This window comes from Hippichthys cyanospilos, chromosome 2 (assembly GCF_059441005.1).
Source record: "Hippichthys cyanospilos isolate Australia breed blue-spotted pipefish chromosome 2, RoL_Hcya_1.0, whole genome shotgun sequence".
Classification (NCBI taxonomy): domain Eukaryota; kingdom Metazoa; phylum Chordata; class Actinopteri; order Syngnathiformes; family Syngnathidae; genus Hippichthys; species Hippichthys cyanospilos.
Genome location: NC_142370.1, coordinates 29827253 through 29848517, shown reverse-complemented (window position 1 = coordinate 29848517; position 21265 = coordinate 29827253). Strand labels below are relative to the sequence as shown.

The 21265-nt window shown below is 40.2% G+C and overlaps 2 protein-coding genes across 5 annotated transcripts in view; one reads left to right on the top strand and one right to left on the bottom strand.

Annotated features, from left to right (window-relative positions):
• Positions 1-18461, top strand: part of clstn1 (calsyntenin 1) — a 30080-nt gene extending 11619 nt beyond the window's left edge. The window contains exons 2-19 of one of the 4 annotated variants that reach the window (XM_088402835.1): positions 1265-1387; positions 3425-3454; positions 4629-4824; positions 4900-5108; positions 6241-6390; positions 6588-6773; positions 6856-7104; positions 7752-7873; positions 8045-8207; positions 8450-8500; positions 9185-9342; positions 9457-9605; positions 10119-10363; positions 11160-11330; positions 12262-12407; positions 12489-12624; positions 13847-14031; positions 15526-18461. In XM_088402835.1, coding sequence (XP_088258961.1) covers positions 1265-1387; positions 3425-3454; positions 4629-4824; positions 4900-5108; positions 6241-6390; positions 6588-6773; positions 6856-7104; positions 7752-7873; positions 8045-8207; positions 8450-8500; positions 9185-9342; positions 9457-9605; positions 10119-10363; positions 11160-11330; positions 12262-12407; positions 12489-12624; positions 13847-14031; positions 15526-15720 — 2864 coding nt within the window. In that variant the 3' untranslated portion in view covers positions 15721-18461. The remainder of the gene's footprint in view (positions 1-1264; positions 1388-3424; positions 3455-4628; positions 4825-4899; positions 5109-6240; positions 6391-6587; positions 6774-6855; positions 7105-7751; positions 7874-8044; positions 8208-8449; positions 8501-9184; positions 9343-9456; positions 9606-10118; positions 10364-11159; positions 11331-12261; positions 12408-12488; positions 12625-13846; positions 14032-15525) is intronic. The other 3 variants (XM_088402845.1, XM_088402854.1, XM_088402861.1) reach the window with 3 other exon arrangements.
• A 329-nt stretch (positions 18462-18790) lies between these two features.
• Positions 18791-21257, bottom strand: lzic (leucine zipper and CTNNBIP1 domain containing). The gene is made up of 7 exons (XM_088402874.1): positions 21062-21257; positions 20786-20907; positions 20442-20577; positions 20279-20377; positions 20112-20207; positions 19770-19845; positions 18791-19551 (listed from the first exon to the last, which is right to left on the bottom strand). Exons 2-7 carry the CDS (start codon positions 20884-20886, stop codon positions 19496-19498), a joined length of 564 nt encoding a protein of 187 aa, XP_088259000.1. The 5' UTR covers positions 20887-20907; positions 21062-21257; the 3' UTR covers positions 18791-19495.
• Positions 21258-21265: the final 8 nt, after the last annotated feature.

Sequence of the window (21265 nt, the reverse complement as noted above, 5' to 3'; positions counted from 1 at the left end):
ACTCACTGCAGCCGCCAGCTACAACAGTCAGGCTGTCTCGTACTGTACACGCCGCTCACTGCAGGCGGCCCGAGTACTATTCCTCTCACCGACCGGAACTTCACTAAGAGCGCTTCCCATTCCTGTCAGAGCAGGAATGTGGTCGGTCATTGGGAAAGGATGTCTCACATCTTCTTTGTTTATTATAAATTAAATCTATGTTTGGTTGTTTAGAGGAATGGTTCCCAATTTTTTTTTTTTTTTTTTACTTAACAAAGTAGAGGCGTTTCACATTTTGCAAGGGGGTCTCTATAACAGAGTTTAGCTATAGGATGCTTCATGTTCCAATTACCATAATTCCCCATATATAGGACGCACCAGTGTATAAGACGCACCCTGAATTTTAGGGTATTTTCTCCATCTATAGGACCATGTATAGCAAAACAGAATTAATCTCATGTTTATGAATTCTTTATTTTTCATGTGTTCATATCCGTAAGTTAGATATTTGTTGCGGGTTATCTGTGCTTCAGATTTCCCTCATTGGGAGTGGTCAGTGAACGCTCCACCAGTATAACGTTGAATGCGCTCAAAGCAGTTGTTTGAGTTCATTTTGCCATAAATACCTGAAATTGCATGCTGTCCATGTTCCAGCAAGTTTATGATTGTGTGTATATTCTAAAATAGCACAATTCATAAACGAGTCAAATAGAATACTTTTTTGTGTTATCTGACTGTATGCACTCCCCTTTTAATTGAATCAGCTGGAAACATCATAACCTTTACATGATCTTCTCCGTTTTAATAATATTTCTATTTGTGAACAAGGATGCTCTCGTTGCTTAACTCTGATCACATGTTCCTCGGATGGTCGGGAAAAAATAAAAGATAAAACATCTAATCCTTACCGTTTATAGGACGCACCCATAGTTTTGGAGAAAAAAAATGCATCTTGTTTTTGGGTAATTTCGAAAGAATGCCACTGTGTTTTTGACATGGCATTTAAAAGTGTGAATCATATTTGCTCTTACCTGCAGAAACTTTGTTAAAATGAAGTCCTTTACATACCCCTAGGAGTACACATACTGCCACTTAATGATGAAAAAAAAAAATCCAATGCTCAAAATCAATTTGAAGATCTCAATAAAAGTTCACCGTTTTTCAAGAATACCCTGAATATGCATATTGCTAGTCTTTAATTTTTTTATTTAATCATTTTCTGAAGATGTATGAATTTTAATCGTTTTTACAGGCCCTGATGTTGTGCTTTTTCTTTGTCTCACAGTCAATAAGCACAAGCCATGGATCGAGACGACTTACCACGGTATCGTGACAGAGAACGATGACAAAGTGCTTCTGGACCCTCCTTTAATTGCGCTAGACAAGGATGCGCCTCTACGCTACGCAGGTGAGAAAACTTGGCCTAACGCACATGCTTTTTTTACTGCATTAGTAAATCATGATTACGCTGAATAGCGAAATTCATTTTAAAACGCTGTTTTGTTTTGTTTTTTTTCTGGTTTAAAAATGTGTAACCCCAAAGGCAGTTAGCACTACATGGCCGGCGACCATAACCTCCAATCCAACCTGTTTGATATTCAGATCAAAATACCCTTTCATGTTTAATGAAAGGGTATTCTGGGGGAGTTAATCACTTTGGAGTTGACTGGCTGAGGGGTTCAAAGCACCTCAGCCCTGGAAATGATTTCCCACCGTTTCACATCACATGAGAGCGTCGGGATCTTTTGTCTGCTCCACCCTTCCCACACACCGCTCTCGCACCACTTGATCCGACCCATTTTTATCTCAGATTACCTCGTGTGATTTAGCGAGCCAGCTACTTTCATCCACGTGCTTGTCGGCGCTGCCTAATGTGACTTTTTTTTTCTTTCTTTTTTTTTAATAAAGCCAGTTGAATTGTAATGTTTCCAACTGCAGCAGAAAATCAGCACAAAATGGCATAAAAATTTACACCCACTATGGGTGTAAATTGTAGCTTGTGACCGCAGTTCTGGAACATTTCTGACATGCCTCATATGTCAGCGGCAGCATCAAGCTGAGCTATTGTGACTTAAAATTCATAAATCAGCTGATCGCAACCGTTTTTCAGTCGAAAAATCAAATCATTTTTACCGCTTTCATATAACACATTGAACATTTGAAATATTAAATTTGGAAGGGGGACTATCTCAAGAACATTTGTGTCCATATAATTGATTTTTCACATCGATAACCTGAACTCAGCATTTAATATTACTCGCACCCCTCCCACCCTAACTGACGTAGATAGCCGGCATGTCCATGTGAAGTATCTCCCAGTGGACAAAGCTGGCAGCTTGGCTTCACGTGGCAGCAGGGATGACTGACTATGTCGTGCCAGCCGCCTTCTACTCAGCCCATCTGTGCCAAAAAATACAGTTCACCGTTAAGGCCATTGAAGCCCAATCTCTGGGCTCTCAAATCACAAAATCAGAGGAAGTCCCCTAGGAAATCTCATCTCACTCAAACCAGTCTTGCCTTTCAATTGTCTGTCCATACCTGCATGATGAATTGATTTGAAGCTAATGGAACTCAGTTTCAGGCCAGGCTAGTGCCGCCTGTAAAAGGGTAACTTTTTACATGATTGACGTGATCTTTTTTTTTTTTTTTTCTGATGCCCCATTTGAAATTAGAACAAGTTTTCCTGCAACACTTTTATCAGGTGAATATTCTGTTCAGCGGTAGCTGTCCTTTGTGATGGCTGATTCAGGCTGCAGTGCAGAGGAATTCACTAAGTCTTTGTGTGCTGGTCATTAGAGCTGCTGCGAACACTGAGGCCCAAAATTGAGACTGCATGACTGCTCCTGGTCTGCCACTAATGTGACATCCACTCTGGATTGTTTAAGCCAAGCAAAACAAAAACGAAATGCCCAGAGGCCCTATTACAGCATAAAACCATGATTGCACGTTATTTTTTTTTTATTATTGTCATAATTGACTAATAACTTTTTCTATTTTATTGGCACATTTTTGTACTATGACACTTCCTTCTTTATATCACTGTATCGATAAAGTAATAGATGATCCTCATGTTTAGCTTTCTGTCCAAATACTCTCTGTCATTTTTCTTGAGGTCAATACCGAAATTTCTCGAAGGCTTCCTAAATTCACCATTCTTCATGCAGTCCCACCATAAACTTCAGCTTTACAGATGCTGTGTGTGTTGTCATAAAGATTTTACACTTGTGGGCGCCAGGTAATTACTGCAAGGCATGGGCCCACATTTGAGGCGATACTGTTGCGTCAAGATGTTCACCTGAATTCTTTAAAGGCATTTGAATGATTCTTTGCTGAATATGAGCTTTTAAAATCAACATGCACTAAGTTCCTTCCTGACTTCTGTTTTCTCTGAGCTTCTAACTCTTCTTTAACTGACCCCGGTTTATCTTCTCTCCCCTCCCTGTAGAGAGTTTTGAGGTGACCCTCACTGAAGAAGGTGATCTTGGGCTCTTTCTTCTGCTTTGTGCTTATCGTTACTATTATTAACCCACTAACACTAAATGGCATCTGCACATTCACACAGAAATGCTCGCCATGCTCCGTAATCTACCCATTTGGTTTTCTCAGCTTTTGATTTGATTTTTTTCCCCTTCACGCTAGAGCGTTTGGGTAACTGGATGAACATGTGGGGCTTAGTAAATTAGAAATATCTGTGCATGAGGCATCCATTGCAGTTTGCAGACCCTAACAGTTTTTCAGCTATCACCAGAAAACAGGAGGCTGCCTCAAAACAGCAGCTCTTCACCCGATTGGATTTTTTTTGAAGTCTAAAATTATAAACATTATTTGAGGCATAAAGGGTTTTTGTAGTGCCTCCATCCATTTTTCGAATTAAACTCTTCAATTGAAAGCTGCTGAGATTGTTAACCAATGCAAACTCTCTGCTGTTGTTACATCTTCGCCCCAGTGGATTTTTCTTTTCCTCCACCACTAATATATCCCATTAGCATGGCTGCAGTTGTCATTTGAAATGGATGTCAAGCAAGTTGATATTTCTAACCCCAGTTCTCATCCAGCACTTTTCGTTGAAATAGCTTTATTGTGCGGCTTTAGTCCTCTTTACTTTTGAATTAATTGTTTGGTAGTTTTGCAAAGAAGACGGTGGTTTGATATTTAAAAAGACACAATACTGTGAAACCCCCAACCCCTTTCTTTTTTTTTTTACTTATGTGCTGCACACGTTCCTCACAAATAACTCGTAAACTTTATTCATGAGAAAAAATTGGTCTTAGTTTGGGGTTTGTTTTTCTCCTCTATGAGTATACTTCTATGAAATGCCTGTTCACATCTTTTTGGTTTCTGCCTGCATGACTGAATGCTGAAAGTTTTTAAATGGCTTGAAAAATACATGCCTTTTTTGGTATATTATTGAATGTCCCACACCCCCTTCCCAAACTCCCCCCAATATGCTCACCCAACTATAAAAGTGCTTTTGGGCTTCCTCCACAGACACTACCCACCCCAAACTTCAACTCCCTGGCTCCTAAAACCTGTGGCTGATCATTTTTTTTGCCTTAATTTCTGAATTTTGCCGTGAATAATTATTTTTGAAACTTAAGACTGTCCCGCATAGTTTAAAGCAATCATGCTCTCTTTTTTGTTCCATTCAGGTGAGATTTGCGGCTTCAGGATTCACGGTCAGAATGTCCCCTTCGAAGCTGTGGTCCTGGATAAGTCCAGTGGCGAGGGGATCATCCGGGCAAAGGACAAGTTAGACTGCGAATTGCAGAAGGAGCACACCTTCACCATCCAAGCATACGACTGTGGAGAGGGACCTGACGGTGCCAACATGAAAAAATCACACAAGTCAGTTGGGGTAGTCCGAGTTGGTCCACGGACACCGTGTCTTGAAAACCATTAATTGGAATTTGCCTTTGTCAGGGCCACCGTCCACATACAAGTGAACGACCTCAACGAGTATTCGCCGGTGTTCAAAGAGAAGTCCTACAAAGCCACCGTCATTGAGGGGAAGAAATATGACAGCATTTTGAAGGTGGAGGCGGTGGACGCTGACTGCTCCTTCCAGTTCAGCCAGATCTGCAACTATGAAATTGTCACCCCAGATGTGCCCTTCACCATTGATAAAGATGGTAAGGACTCTCACCAATAAACTTCTCAGCTCCTGCTGGGCTGAGAGGCATAATTTGCATCTCGCTCTGCTCATTGATTTTTTTGCAATCAATTAGGCCCTCTGGGCAGGTCATTCGGACTGCACCACATCTTGTTTCTTTGTGAACAAAGGCAAGGAAATGTCTTCCCACTCGGTTTATTATTCAGGCTGGACTAGGGTCAATATTAGATTTTTTACGGTGTGATAACCATGAGCTAAAATATCACGGTGTCACGGTATCACCATATTAAAATAACAGCGGTTTCTTTTTTAAACAAAATTTTGAATAATTGGTACATTGAGAAATGTTTACCATGTTTATTATTACAAATAAATGAATACATGAACAATCTTGCTTTTGAATTGTTTTTAGCAAGTCACAGTACAATGTTTCTCATTGCTTGCGATTTTTAAGACAAACATGTCCTTATCACCATGCATGCCAAAAAGGTTCAAAAAAGAAGAAAAAAACTGCGATTGCCATCTAATTATTTTTAGAAGCAGCTTGTTGAGTCAATTTTGCAAGCACTAATGATATGTTTTTTTGTTGACCACACCACGCTTTGACGAATGTCCACTGTGGGGCACATTAGACTTCCTCTTAAAAAGTAACAGAATGTTATAACTCGGAATTAGGGCTGTCGCTAACTATTATTTCATTTAGTCAACTAATTACGATTTTGAAATTGGCTCAAGCTCTGATGCAGATTCCAATTAACGTCAGGAGGCCTTTACTTCACCTGACAGATAAATATTTAAATCTATAATAAATATTTCTCTCAATTGTCCTTGCACCTTGGCTAATATAAAATATGTGGTTTTTGTCCAATATTTTGTCCCTTTAGTGGCCCATTTTGGCTAGGGGGCCTCAAGCAATGGCCCGCGTGGCTTAATAGGAAGCTACGCCTCTTGTCACAGATAAAGTGAAATGATTTAACATGATGAAACAGAATTCCAGGGTATTTTTTTTAATGCACTTGCGATACTGCACCTACTGCTTATCAGCATACAAGTTTCAGAAGTGACTCAGTAGTTTGAGTCATTTTGTTTCACCACAACCTTTAATATCAAACAGTACCTCATACCCAAGTAATGTTTCTTGTTTCACTCAGGCTTGATCAAGAACACGGAGAAACTAAACTACGGCAGAGAGCACATGTATAAGCTTACTGTCACCGCTTATGACTGTGGAAAGAACCGCGCCTCTGAGGACGTTCTGGTCAAGATCAGCGTCAAGCCAACTTGCAAACCTAGCTGGCAAGGTAACGACACACTCATCTGTTTATTTGCAAAAGAAAAGAGTCTCAGCTGTTTTCAGAAGGTTTAATCTGTGTCGGCCTTGAATGGAAATGCTTCTTTTAGTATAATTTGTATTGACAGGGCAGTATTGACCGCCGTGCCTTATCATCACTTTGTTGAAGGACACCTTTGTCATACTTTCCTGATTTCTTGCCCTCAGGTTTCAATAAGAGGATTGAATATGAGCCTGGCACTGGCAGCCTGGCTCTTTTCCCCAGCATGCACCTGGAGACCTGTGACGAGCCTATTACGTCCATCAGAGCCACAATTGAATTAGAAACCAACCATATTGGAAAGGGGTGTGACCGTGACACCTACTCTGAGAAGTCCCTGCACAAGCTGTGTGGTAAGGAGCTTATTTTCTGAGGAGTGGGAGTCTAACTGTAAAAGATTCTAACTGGGTCAAAAAAAAAAAAAAAAACAATTAGGGGCCAGCTCCGGCGCAACGGAGCTTCTGCCAGCACCCAGCAGCTCTGCCAACTGGACTGTAGGACTACCCACCGATAACGGGCACGACAGCGACCAGGTGTTTGAGTTCAATGGCACCCAGGCCATCAAGGTGCCTGATGGCTTGGTGAGCACCACCTTGAGGGAGCCCTTCACCATATCAGTGTGGATGAGACATGGCCCCGGGGCCCACGAGAAAGAGACCATACTCTGCAACTCTGACAAGACAGGTAACTGCGTCTAAAGCTTACAGTGCATTTTGGAAACTGCTTCATATCATGAATGTCTATGGTTACACATATGAAACCCCTAGTTGATGTCAGCTGCTTTTTTTTTGCTGTTGACTGAATAAACTAGCCTAGAAACCATATGAGTAGAGGTTTCTGAATTCACACTTTCTTCCATTATGCTCTGAGAAAAAGCCATTATTTCAGGTTTGCTTTTTTGCACTCGCCTGGCTGTCTTTTATAGTATCTTTCTCACCCCTGCCAAGTTCTTCCTCACCTTTCTATTTTAGTCTGTAGTTAATATGAAACTCACACAGGATCTTATTGAGTGTAATGTCTCTGAGAAATGTGTTGATGGTTCATCAGCTTCAGTCCACCACTTTATATAAGAAGGATTACCTCACTGCAGTTGAGCAGTCTGCACTGCCTGTGATTCTCTCACTTCTCAGTACAAATATGGGGTCATGTTTAAAGCGCATTCACTATAAAGTGAAAAAATAATCTGTGTTTTAAAGAGCGTTGTTGCCTTCAAACACAGCTGTGTTGTTTAGTTATGTATCAGGTTTTGTCAAATGAAATTGAATTGAGTTATTAATAATGCATTCCAAATATGGTCCAATTTCCAGCATGTGCTCTTATCCCTCTTGCAGACATGAACAGGCACCACTATTCACTCTACGTGCACAACTGCAGGCTTATCCTTCTCCTCCGTCAGGATCCATCTGAGGCAGAGAACTACAAACCAGCCGAGTTCCACTGGAAACTTGACCAGGTGGGCTACTGCTGCTTCACTCAAGATACTTTTACTTTCAACCAAATGTTATTAAAGGTTACACTTAAGGAGGGCCAGAATCAAAAGTAAACAATTCCATAAAAATAAAAAATATAGCTATAAAAAGAAATAAACGGTGAGAAAAAATATCAATAAATATCTTCTCTGCAGGTGTGTGACAAAGAGTGGCATCACTATGTGCTGAACGTGGAATTCCCCACGGTGATGCTGTTTGTGGATGGGACGACCTTTGAACCCTTCCTGGTCACAGAGGACTACCCATTGCATGCCTCCAGAATTGAGACTCAGCTCACCATTGGTGCTTGCTGGCAAGGTAGGATATGTTAACTTTGTTATACAACAACATAAACATTGAAACGCCTGCAAGGCCAACGTTAAGATTACTATGTGGAATCGGATGTTAATGTTGAATCTGGTGCGATATTTGTAAAATAATAACACCTTTAACGATTTTCTCCTGATGCAGCATAACCTCCAATGTAGTCTGAATCCCTTTAGCAGATCCTCAACCTTCCTCCCTGTCTCTCCCGACTTTCTTTTTCCCTTCCTCTGCAGAACGCTCGGGACATGACAATGACACTCAGACAATCTCTGAGCCTTCCTCAGGTTGCCCAAAATCTTTCCCTTCTCAGATTCTTCCATGTGTTCATCATGCCCCGCCACGCTAACTGCATCTCCATGCCACTTTGACTAGAATGATACATTCTAGCTGAAGACATATTTATTTGCACATTTTGCTTTCAAGCATGTTGTCATATGGACGTGACTATGATTTATTGCTTTTTGAGTATCATTTTCACATCATCCTCATTCACTAAACCCTAGACGTAAGCTTAAATGAAGCAGGCCAGGGATAAGTACAAAACTTAACCACGGCAGCCTATTTTTTCATAGCATGACCTTCTCAGCAAAATCTGATATTAGTCCAAATCACATAAGACACATTTGTCACTTAACTTCATCTCATCAGAATGATTACACTTGTCTAGAATGTCCCAGTCCCTCAGGATATATTGTTGATTTGTTGTTTTCATCTTTGTTTCTTCTGATCCACAGTAAGCCAGCAGTACTGTTAAATGGACATTGCATGTGTATATGTAAAAGATCAGCCATTATTTTGGTGTCTAAACCTACCTTTAGTGGACACACACCCTAACTCGCATGAAGCTTTGACTGCCTTTGTACGTTTAGCCTGCATGTACCAATGTTCTGGTGAAAAATGACGCTTAACTCTTCACTGTCTGTGGCTGTTTGTTTTATCTTTTTTTGTCTCCAATGTGACATTCACAGGTGGAAGCGCACGCATGGCCCAGTTTTTTCATGGAAACCTTGCAGGACTAATGATTCGCTCAGGCAAGCTGGAGAACAAGAAGGTTATTGACTGTCTATACACTTGCAAGGAGGGGCTAGATGTGCAGCTGCCTGAGGAGGTAGCTTCCACGGTTAAGGTGAGGAGGACAAAGCAAAGCGCACGCCTAATTATTGGGCTAATCTTAATGTCGAGCTTTTGTCTTGACATGTCTGCAGTCGCTCAAAGATCATCTTGTTTACTTCTCGCTCAGGTGGAGTTTAACCCCAACCAGTCCTCGCTGACTGTTGAGGGGGATGATATTGACGCTTTTGACAAGGTCATGCAGCACATCTCCTACTTGAACTCCCGCCAGTTCCCCACACCAGGCATCAGGCACCTTCGCATCTCCACCACAGTCAAGTACGTAGCAGCTACAAACACTACAGCCATTGTTAGATCCCTCCCTGTCATGGTTAAGGAAGTGGTTTATGGTTTGATGTACGAGGGAGGATTGTAGAGGTAAAACTGAGGGCAAGTTTTACCACAACAAAGAGAATTGACAAATTGTTTTGTGGTTAGAGAACTGTCTGCACCGATGAGTTAGTACTGCATTCAACAGGCTTTCGCCAAAGGCAGAGGTTGGGAACTCCGGTTCCTCCAGAGCTCTATCCTGCTAACTTCGATGTCTCTATGTTCTTTTTTTCTCGGCTGAGTTTTTTGTTCCCGTGTCATGCGGTGGATGCATTGAGTATCCCTGCACCAAAGTCTCGAAAGAAATAACTAGGATAAGATGTCGCTGTAAGCAGACGGTGGTGGTTAAATGCATTATGGGAGTGTTCAAATAAACGTTCACGTCTATGTGACATCATAGCATTTTCAGGAGACAAGCGAGTTATCACTCACAGGGTTAGTAAAATGCACCTTTCTATATAGATGCTTCAATGAGGAGTCCTGCGTGACCATGCCGGATGCTGAAGGTTACGTGATGGTACTGCAGCCAGAGGAGCCCAAGATCAGCCTGAGCGGCATCGACCACTTTGCCCGCAGTGCTGCTGAATTTGAGAGCCAAGAAGGCGTGACGCTGTTCCCCGAGCTACGCATCGTTAGCACCATCACCCGCGAGGTGGAGCCTGACACGGATTCGGAAACCGCAGAGGGAGCGGACGACGACCCCACAGGTGGGACAAATGCGCCGCTGCTTTTCATTATCCCCCACTCCTTCTCGTTATTTTTTATTTCTCTGCTAAATTACATCACGTGCATTGAGCAACCTGAGTCGTTCGAAACCTCAAGCGGTATAACACAGTGATAATGGGAAAATACCCTGCTAATAGACGGCTACAATCGCAGCGTGGCGGCAGGATTATGCCTTGTAGCCAAAGGGATTGGACAAAGTGAGTGACAGATAAGTTGTTTACTCCCTGATGGGAGGGGCCATTGGAGGCTCACCATCTGTTAGCTTTTTACTCTACACTAGCTGTAATCGCAAGACAATACATTTGGTCGAAACATCCATCCAATCTGGAAAATTACACGCGCTGTAATGATTAAGCAACAGAAACACTACATACAAGCATGTGTTTTATTGTGGCATGCAACTAAGTTTGGAAAGTTTTGAATCCTATTCTAAAATAAGCATTTCACTGTGTGGTATAGTACTATGCATGTGACAATAAATCTCTTTGAATCTTTAAAAACTCAGTTTATAAGATCACAAAAGAGTTCACAAAATTCACAGTTTATAAGCCGTATAAGGCGCACTGTCAGCTTTTGAGAAAATCAAAGGCTTTTAGGTGCGCCTTATTGTGCACAAAAAACTAAGCCATGTGAGGAAATCATTTTTTTCCGCTACATTTTAAAGTATTTTATTCTTACATTGCATCCACATGACTGATCTTGTGATTATGAAGAGATGTGAAATATGTGTTTTTTATGTCTTGAACTCAATTTAAAGGTACCCTGTTTTTCATTTAGTGCAAGAGACAGTGGTCTCGGAGGAGATCATGCATAACCTGGACACGTGCGAAGTGACAGTGGTGGGTGATGACTTGGATGCGGAGCACGAGGGCCTGGAAGTGGACATGGAGCAGCTGCAGCAACGCGGCCTTGAGATGAGCTCCTCCCACCTTGGCCTCGTCATCACAGGTATGGACAGTTCGGCCTTTTGCTCTCTTGAACATGCTTTTTCAGCCAAGTACCCGCTCAACAGTGCAAATAACTTTTAGGTTTATTAAAAAACAAAAAAAACTCAAAACATGCCATCAGTGTCTGATTGATTAATCTTTAGAAACTTTCAAACTTCATCTGTGTTAGACCACATAAAAAAATAATCAGTGTAACGTGTCCTCTTTTAGGTCATATAAAAGAAAAAAAAAACTTCATTATTATATATTTGTCCACAAAATATAATCAACATAAAGTGTCAGACCTGTTCTCAAAAAGAAATATGTATTAATAAATATTTGTCCACAAAAAATAATCAACATAAAGTGTCAGACCTGTTCTCTAAAATAAATAATTATAAATATTTGTCCACAGAGAAATATTAAACATAGTGTCCTTTTTGGGGATTTCTGTTCAGAAAAATAAATTAACTTAATTATTAAGAAATATCTGTCCGCAAAAAAATAATCAACGTAGATTGTCAGACTGTTCTCAAAAAGAAATACTTATAAATACATATTTTTCCTCATAAAAATATTAAACATAAGCCATCCTCTTTTGGACAGGTAACAAGAGGTGGCAGGTTGGGACAAACCATTCTATGTAGTAAGGGGGAGAATCTGGCTTTTTAAGATAATTAAATTGAATATCCTACTTTACTTTTTACCACTAAAAATGGCAAAATGAATGGACTATTCATTGAAGCAAGTTATGCACAAGCTATGGAAGTTAATTTTGTATTCATCATTTTTATCTGAATATTTTCCACACTATTAAAAAATAAAAGCTCGGTTTGTTTGCAAGTTTTGTTTTTTCCATTAAAATCTAAATCATCCAGGATGATTGAAGAAAACAAAGCTTTTAGTTTTTGGCCATATCGCCCCGCCCTCACCTGCACGTCACTGTGCTATAGGCGTCAACACCATGGCCAACTACGAGCAAGTCCTGCATCTCATCCGTTACAAGAACTGGCACACCGAGACGCTCTTTGACCGCAAATTCAAATTGGTGTGCTCTGAGCTCAACGGGCGCTACATCAGTAATGACTTCAAAGTGGAGGTAGGACTGAGCTGAGTAGCTTTGTCTCGTAACTGTCATTGAATCAATGAAGTTAACATTGTTTGTGTTCGTCCTCTCCAGGTGAACGTGATCCACACAGCCGGCGCCATGGAACATTATCACAGTGCCATGGTGCAGCCCAACTTCATCAACCCTCTGCATCAGGCCTCCGTGGACTTGTCTGGTCACAACCTTGTCAACGCTCACCATGCCTCAGGTTGGTCATGTTTTTTTTTTTTTTTTTAATCAGGTGAGAACTTGCGATTATGTATAAATATGCAATTATGTGAAATAGTGTATGTTGTGAGGAGAACTTAATTAATCAAATGTTTCCTGTTAAAAAGGTTCAGAAAGTATATTTATTTCTCTCATTAAAATGTAGAATTGTTATGTAAATGCTTTTTGTTTTGTCATGAAATCTATTTAAACAAAAAAAAATAAAAGAAACTTTTCCCGAGCAACGCTAAATCGGTTAAAACATTTTAAAAGCCACCATCTTCCTCCAAGTGGACCTCGCTTATAAGTTAACACAGCCCACCCTCTTTTCTTTACTTCAATTTGCGTGAATTTTACAAAAAACGTGAGTATAAGTCTACTTCTAACTTAAGTGCCGGCATGTTTAAGCAAACGCCCAAAGACTGAAGGAGATGACTCAAGCCGTCTTTTCCTTTTCGTAATACGTCAAAGTCTGACAAAAAAAAGTACTCACGCAGTCTTGTTGTTGACAACGAAGAAGCAATTAGGCGGCGCCTGACGAAAGTGTATTTTGCAATGTTCTTTGCAAACACTCTAAAACGAATGCATACTATATCAGATTAGAGATATATCAAGTCGTTTTAAGCCTTGTAAATGACATATTATTTATTTCACATTCGAATTAATGTTCTCTAAATTTAAACACAGGTATGTGGATACAAAATGAGACTGTATTGAGTTACCCTCCCCTAATATGGGGGTTGACATTGAGAAAAAAAAAACTCGACTTGTTGTTTTTTATTGACTGAATACGTTTTAATTGTGTAAAAATTTGCTGTTCAAGGCTGTTGGCTCTCCACCTAAACATTTCATTTTAGTATCCTGGATTTTTACTCATTGTATGTTTAGATAGAAGCATGTGGCTTCTGATGTTGCACCTCGGAGTTGGATTACAGTCTGTTAACCACAGTAGGACATAGAGAAGGCTCTGCCTGCCCCCCTTTTTATTGTTTTCTTTTTTTAGATTTTTAATGGCATACGTTTAAGGATTACACTTGAGTGCAGCCTCGGACATCTGTGCCCCACCATTTATTTCCCTATTCCAATAATCTTCCAGGCTGTCGGGCTCGCTAAGTCTACCAATGCGTGAGAGGGACTCGACAACGCTAGCTAGCATGAAGCTAAGCAGAGCTGCTTCTTATTTGGAAAGGACTTGAAGCAATTTAAGCGGTTGGTGTTTACAGTGGTTCCCAGCGCGGCCACCATCGTCATCGTCGTCTGCGTCAGTTTCCTGGTGTTCATGATCATTCTGGGCGTGTTCCGGATCCGGGCCGCACACCAACGCACCATGAGGGACCAGGAGAACGGCAAGGAGAACGAGATGGACTGGGATGACTCTGCCCTCACTATCACCGTCAACCCCATGGAGGTAAGAAAAATGTGTGCCAGCTGTCTACCTGCTAATGCTCCCTGGTTGATGGTGTTGTCAGCGCCCTACTTTTACGCTGAGCTGTCATGATTGACATCCTGCTGCGGATGGTGAAGGGGGGTTATTTATGGGGCGTTACCTTGCTAATTTGCATAAAACCCACAGCTAGTCAGAGGCGCTTGCATACATCTTTATAGAATTCAGTGATAAACTGATGATTTATTATTAAGAGTCAAGGAGCTCCGTGTTCGTTTTCAGTCGAAGGAAAACATTTTTGGCATCTCAAAAATCCCGCTCTTTGTTAAAATGCTACTAAGCATGCTTGCTAAAATAACCTTTCAGTTTTGCAACTTATTGAGGGTTTTTATTTTAAATTTAGACATGTATACAAACTTGACCGTTTTCCACTACGGACAGCAGGAGGTGCTGCATTTACCATTGACCGTAGCTATAACAGACATGGTGACCTCCGGAGGGGTGCCACCCCCCATGTAATATAATTTCATTCAACTAGACCAACGATTATATTCAAAACATACTGTTGGTCTTCAAGAACACATTTGCAAGTTTTTGAAATTTATAATCATTTAATTTAGTCCTTTTTAATGAAAATGGTCTAAATCTTACACATTGCCCCTTTCCATAATTTAAGCGCACAGTGTGCCAAATGTATTTCTCTGAGCATAAGATAGACCATTTCAGTTTGAGGTCATGCTTTTGTCAACACGTTCTTTCACATAGAGGTCTGAATTTCTTGTCATTCTTATTAAAGAATTTCAATTTATGGACTGCCAACACCTCGGAGCAAACAACAAAAGTGTTTTTGATAGCCCCCCAAATAAAAAGTCACAGAGATAGAAAACAATTTGTCTGCGTTTTGTCATCCTCTGTGTCATTCTGGGGTCGATGACGTGGTCCCCTATAATAGTAGTATGTGTATGTATGTCCTCTATATATATATATATATATATATATATATATATATATATATATATATATATATATATATATATATATATATATATATATATATATATATATATATATATATATATATATATATATATATATATATATATATATATATATATATATATATATATATATATATATATATATATATATATATATATATATATATATATATATATATATATATATATATATACACACACACACACACACACACACACTTACTGCTACTACTTTGCACAATTTTGCACCATCTAGTGGCATTTTAAAACATTTCAGCAAGAGTTAACAATTTGGTGCTGATGCTGATATGGAGAAGATATTTGGATTTGGTGTGCTACATTTTTGTGAGTCTGTCACCCTCCCCCATGAAAACAGACTGAAATCAGGATTGTAGAATTTCAGTCACCGTCCCCCTTGAAAACAGACTGAAATCAGGATTGTAGAATGTCATTCTGCTGCTTATTGCATCCAACTCGGATGTAAAACTCGGATTTCAACAATGCCCGCTGATGAACACAGACGTACGAAGATCAGCACAGCAGCGAGGAGGAGGAGGAAGAGGAGGAGGAGAGCGAGGACGGTGAGGAGGAAGACGACATCACGAGCGCCGAGTCGGAGAGCAGCGAGGACGACGAGGGCGGCGAACAGGAGGACCAGCAAGGGGCCAGCAGACAGCAGCAGCTGGAATGGGACGACTCCACCCTCACTTACTAGAACAGCGCACCCTCACATACACACACACACACACACACATTCATCACTAATTTGCACTCACCCAGATGTTCATCCTCACCATATGAATACAAAGAGCCGTTAAGTTAAAAAAAAAAAAAAAAATCCTGGTCAAGGTTTCCCTCTTGTCATCTTAGTGGCCGTGCTCGGTGTTGTGTAGTCATCAGCGGCTTCTTTTACTTAATTTATTCTATTTGTATTCACAAGAAATCTTGGCCAAAATTTTGTTTCCAGTGTGTGAGGAAGCCAACCGTGCACTTTTTCTTTCTTTTTTCGTTTTCTCTCCCACACAAGGCTTCGGAATCATTTCTAGATTTGTTTTTGCAGCGAAAAATCCCCCACTGGTAGGCCAGTAACTTGAATTAACGCTTTTAGCAGCTAGACCCGCGTTCGCTTGTTTTTATTTGCTTTGCTTTTTTTAACCTTTTAGTGCATGAAGAAGTCACGTGTAGAGAGATCCATCGCTTTCGAAAGATGTTGTAAATATTGAGAAACCGTGTAATTAGTCAATGTGCTTGTGAAGGCCTCCACCACAGGGTCCAATATCTACAAACGCTTACTATTTGTGTCACGCAGGTTGTAGCATGTCACTGAAAACACGTACAAGTGTCAGCTTCATGACCAATGTTCTAAGGAAGCTTTTTTTTCGTCGTCGTCGTTGTTTTTACCAGTTTGTGCTCTCCTATGCGCGCAGAGGACACTCGCTAGGTTTTGCTTGCCCGTACATCCCTTTCATTCCCGCTCACCGGCGTGCAGACCAAACGCACAGCGTGCAGATGGACGGCGGTTTTGCTAAGGTGGGCCGCGAGCAGCTCGGAAAGACAAACCATCCTCGGCGTAGTTCACAAAAGGAGCAGAGCAGCTCCAGGTAAAGCGTCTTGTCGCCCGGAAAGCAAATTGCCCACGGCTCTTTTAACGTTAACTAATATTCAAGCATTTAACTCCTAATACTGGACTAAATATTGGACAATAGGACTGTATAGCTCGTTTGGGTTTGTTAAACGCTGTCCTTTTGCTTCTCGTAAGTGATTGCTTTTTAACTCTCCTCCCAGACGACGTTGTTATACGTCGTTCTCCAAATGCACTCATAATTCACTCACAAGCACAAAGGAGCAGGTTTAGGACCTTTCTACTTGAAACTGTTTGGTCAAGCTGCCGTTTAACTGCTGCGTAAACAGCTCTGGCAAACAGATGAGTGATGCCCACCCTCCTCATTTCCCGGAAGGCCCAGGTAGCACTCGGCGGTTGATCCCGGACATAACGGACAAGCAATTTTCTTTTTCGCAGACTTTACTGAGCCGAGGCACATTTTTACGCTAGAAAAATCTTGCGGCACACGTCAACCAAAATTTAACCGAAAGTATAAAGGAAACATGAAAATAATGACGAAATTATTTCGGTGTTCTCAAGTATTGTTTGATTTGAACACAAAGGTGTTCTGTTGTGCTAAATTAACGGGAACTTTTGCCATCTTGTGGGCGTGAATTTCATTATTCCGCATGTCAAATTACGAACGTTTGAAGGAAATGTTTTCAGAAGAATTAAGGAAAAGCCTGTTTTGTTTCTCATCATTTGGCTCAATGAGACTATGTTTTTGAATTCAAACAGATGTGAGAAAATAACAGCAAAGCATTATGAAACAAAACGATTTATTTCATGATAAAGTCAGCATTTTTACGAATATGTTTACATTAAGAAAAGGCAAATAGCCTACGAAAAAATGTACCAAACATGCAAATGATCTATTTTTTTAAATGGCTTTGAACGTTGCATTATTTTTGAAAGTTTCTAAATGCAGAGAGTGCGCTGATTCCCGCCTTTCAGAAATCAGGAGGGTCGGTAAGTCACCGGCTCTGGCGCGACTCTAGATGAGAAGAATGTCATTTTGCATGCAAACGTGCTCTGAAGTCTTTATGTGTAAAAATCCCCTCCGTGGCGCCCCCTGCAGGCCTGATGATGGGAGTGCCTTTTGCTGGTCACGGTGCAATGAGCTGATGCAACAAAACCCTGCTTTGTATTAATGACGTTTTAAGTTGTTCTTGTCAATTTGTTACTGTGAACGGCTCGGTTTCTTACTGCTTAATGAGTCTGTGTAAAAAAAACAAACAAAAAAAAAAACAGAACGTGACTAGTTTTGATTTTACACAGTCGATGTGTCCATATGGATGTGTAGCCAATATAGACCCATTGTGTATCTTCTATAGAAAATATTGTACTAAATCCACCTTTAACCAGATGTACAGTAATTAACGACAAAGCTTTGGCAACGCGTGTAATTGTGGCTTTTTTTTTGTAGAAAACAATTATGTTTATGCATTTGAAAATTATGTGTGTGCGCGCGTGGTATGTGTGTGCTCAACAAGAAGTCAGATTTGTGATCAATCCCACAGAGTGACACATCACTCGCTCCAATTGAATGTCTCAGTTATACTATTAAACAATAATGATGAAGGTTTTGACGTCGCATGAACCACAAATTACAGGACATTTTATTCCGTTTAGATTATTCTAATCACATTTCCACAATACCCTTCCCTTCTATTTTTTGGTTTGTTTGTTTCCTTTGACACGTGCTCAAAATGTAGAAATGGATTGCGAGTAGGTGGTGGAAGGTTCCTTTGTGCTTGTTGGAGCTGCTCTCACTTTTCTACTACCAATAGACAGGCAAACTGTAGTCAAGTTGATGCTTGCTCGTGAACAAAATAAAGGACATCCAGATGGAATTTTGCATTCTCATGTTTTTCCTTTTCACCTTCCTTGTCTATTTATTTACTTGCACGTTTTCATTCTACATCTTTCTGGCAGGATTCAGTTTTGAACATTTTCAGAGTAGGTCAGCCAACAGAAATTATGGGTACATAGATGTACGTATTTAAGAACATTACAAAAATTACAAAAAAAAAAAATAGAAATGACACATAAGAGTCTGCTGGCCTCCATTCAGGTCAGTGTTTGTGATCCAACCAATAAGATTCATTAAAAACAATAACTTTTATTAAAAATTGGTGAGTTGATGTTGCCATCAGGAGCAGCAATAATACAGACACTAAAATAACAACACGAAAAGATTTAATGATGATGCAGGTAGAGGAATATGTTCAATCAGAATCCAAGCAATTTACAGTATGTCTAAAGATTCTTAATACTGTATGCAAACAACATATAAAAGTCTTGTACAAAATGATGTATCAGGGATACCTTATGAATATTTTTGTCATAAAACCACAATAGTCATAATTTTACAAGACAACTTTCATATAACTCAGAATTTGACAAGTCATATTGTGAACTTAGTCATAAATTAAAAAAAAGACATAGCTTAAGAGTTAGTATACAATAAAGTCAGATTCTTAGAAAAATGTGATTTTTCTTCAAAGCTATGTAAAAAGACATTCATTTTGAATGTTTTGTATGTACTATAATATTCCCATGTACTGTAAACATAAGACGACTTTCAACAAGATGGCTACTTAATACACGTCACGCAGTTACAAGGAACATCTTGAACATTCATGTTTTTGTCTTGTCACAAAAAAAAAACCCACACACTTCTGATGCAACTATTTTTTCCACACAAAAACAACTAGTTTGTGGTACCTATGAGAACATACACATTTAATACACTTAAGCTTAGGGCCTATAAAAGAATAGTTTAAAAGCAACTACAGCAATTACCACAAGTGCTTTCATTATTTACAGAAACAACCGTCAGGTTTACTTTTTCCTACTAAAAATATCATTCTTTAAATGATGGAGGCTATGCTTTGGTTTTCACACCAGAACTCGCTAAAGCCAAAATTTTATCTTCAGAACCTGGAAAACAAAAATAAAAATAAAGAGTTGAACAGCCTGTCTATTGTTTAAAATCAACTGTTGTTTTATTTTTTTATCAGACAGTGAGACTGGATTTTCAAGTTTATTTTTGAATTCTAACATTTTTCAGTGTCTCACTGTCTGATGAAACAAAATCAACAGTTGAAAAATAAATAACCACAACTTAATTGTTCACATGAAAGACGTTATTTTATTACCTGTCGACACTTTCTCAAACTGGCTCAAAGTAGCTGTGGCATTTTCTGCCAGGAAAGTTTCATCCTCTGTTGTGAGCTGTCAACAAAAGAAAACATTTTACCACTGGAGGTTCAAAGTAATCTGCTGTAGTGCTGTAATAATGTTGATTGTCAAATAATCTAAGAAAAACTTTAAAAAATCCAATTACTTACTAATGCTAACTGCTACTGTGACAGCTTCCCTTAATTTCTCAATGTAAAATTTAGACTATTTACATTGCGAGGGTTTTATCCTGAAATTCACACTGATATTCTAGAAGTTGTGTTTCTTTCCAGCACGGCACTACTGCTCATTTTATTGACCTTTTCTCCCAGTTTCCTCAGTGCCGTGAGAATCTCCATCTTCTGCTGGGTGTACTGATCTTGAGAGAGCTTCCCCACCATGAGATCACGGTCCATCTGTGCACAATGATGTTACATGAGGCCGGTGGGATGCAAAAAAATAATAATAACAATAATGCAGGTCAAACCTCTGCCAGTCTGGTTCTGAGCTGTCCCGGCTGCTTCTTAGCAAACAGTCGGATCACCTCTGGAGTTTTGAACGCGTGACTGATGGCAGCCTGGATGGCCTGATCAAAACACACATGACGAAGTCACAAGATGCAAGTTTCTTAGCGTGTCCGCTGTGCATACCAGCTGCATGCCGCTGAGTTCATCCACAAGAGTCATGTCTCCTGTCATGACCTTCTTCAAGGAGTCGTTGAACTCACTCAGCTGCTCCAGTGTCTCCTTCTTTGTCTCCTCATATTCTTCTTCATCAAGCTCTTCCCTGCAATAAAAAACTTATAACGCCAGTCACAGGGCAGACATGCATTTTACACCCACTTTGATACCAAAGGACAATAATCTTGAATAAATCCAACATGCATGCTTTGGGGATGTGTAAGGAAGCTGAGGCAGACGTGCAATGTCGCACCTGTTCCAGTATCTACACTAGTAAATCAAACGTTGAGTTTACGCTGTCTCTTAACACTTACCTGCATTCTTCCAGATCCTGCAGCTGCTGCATCAGTCTGTCAAGTTGCTCCTCCATATTTTGTCTCAGTTTGCCTGTTTCTGACTTTCCACGGGAAGCCATTCCCGACGCTTTCCCTCCGATCTATTCGGGAAAGGGAGTTATCACACGTCAAGTACACGTTGAAGAGCGCGATGCGTTATTGACAAATCGATCTCGAAGGTTCAATCGAAATGCGTGCCCTGAACTTAGTGAGATTAACGGTTAGATAGCATGCTAAAACTGGTCAATAGCTCACCAGGGACAGATATATAAATAAGTTGGATCCGGGACGTGATTAACGGAAACAAATTTTCATAGCCACTTCTTAAATCCGGCAAAAGGAAATCTGGCTTTGACTCATTTGAAATATCCCCAGAAGTGTTTGTTGTTGTGCGGTTCGTTCGCGTTCTTTCCCAGAACACAGCTCGAAAGTGCGGGTGCGGTTCGCGACTTCCTTGTC

Bases quoted from the DNA above. Each gene is read 5' to 3' on its own strand.
- lzic (XM_088402874.1), bottom strand. From the start codon at position 20,886: ATGGCTTCCCGTGGAAAGTCAGAAACAGGCAAACTGAGACAAAATATG. The intron at 20,208-20,278 runs GTTTGACCTGCA...CATTGTGCACAG, and splicing joins TCAGAACCAGACTGGCAGAG to ATGGACCGTGATCTCATGGT. The intron at 19,552-19,769 runs GTAATAAAATAA...TTTGTTTTCCAG, and splicing joins GTTTGAGAAAGTGTCGACAG to GTTCTGAAGATAAAATTTTG.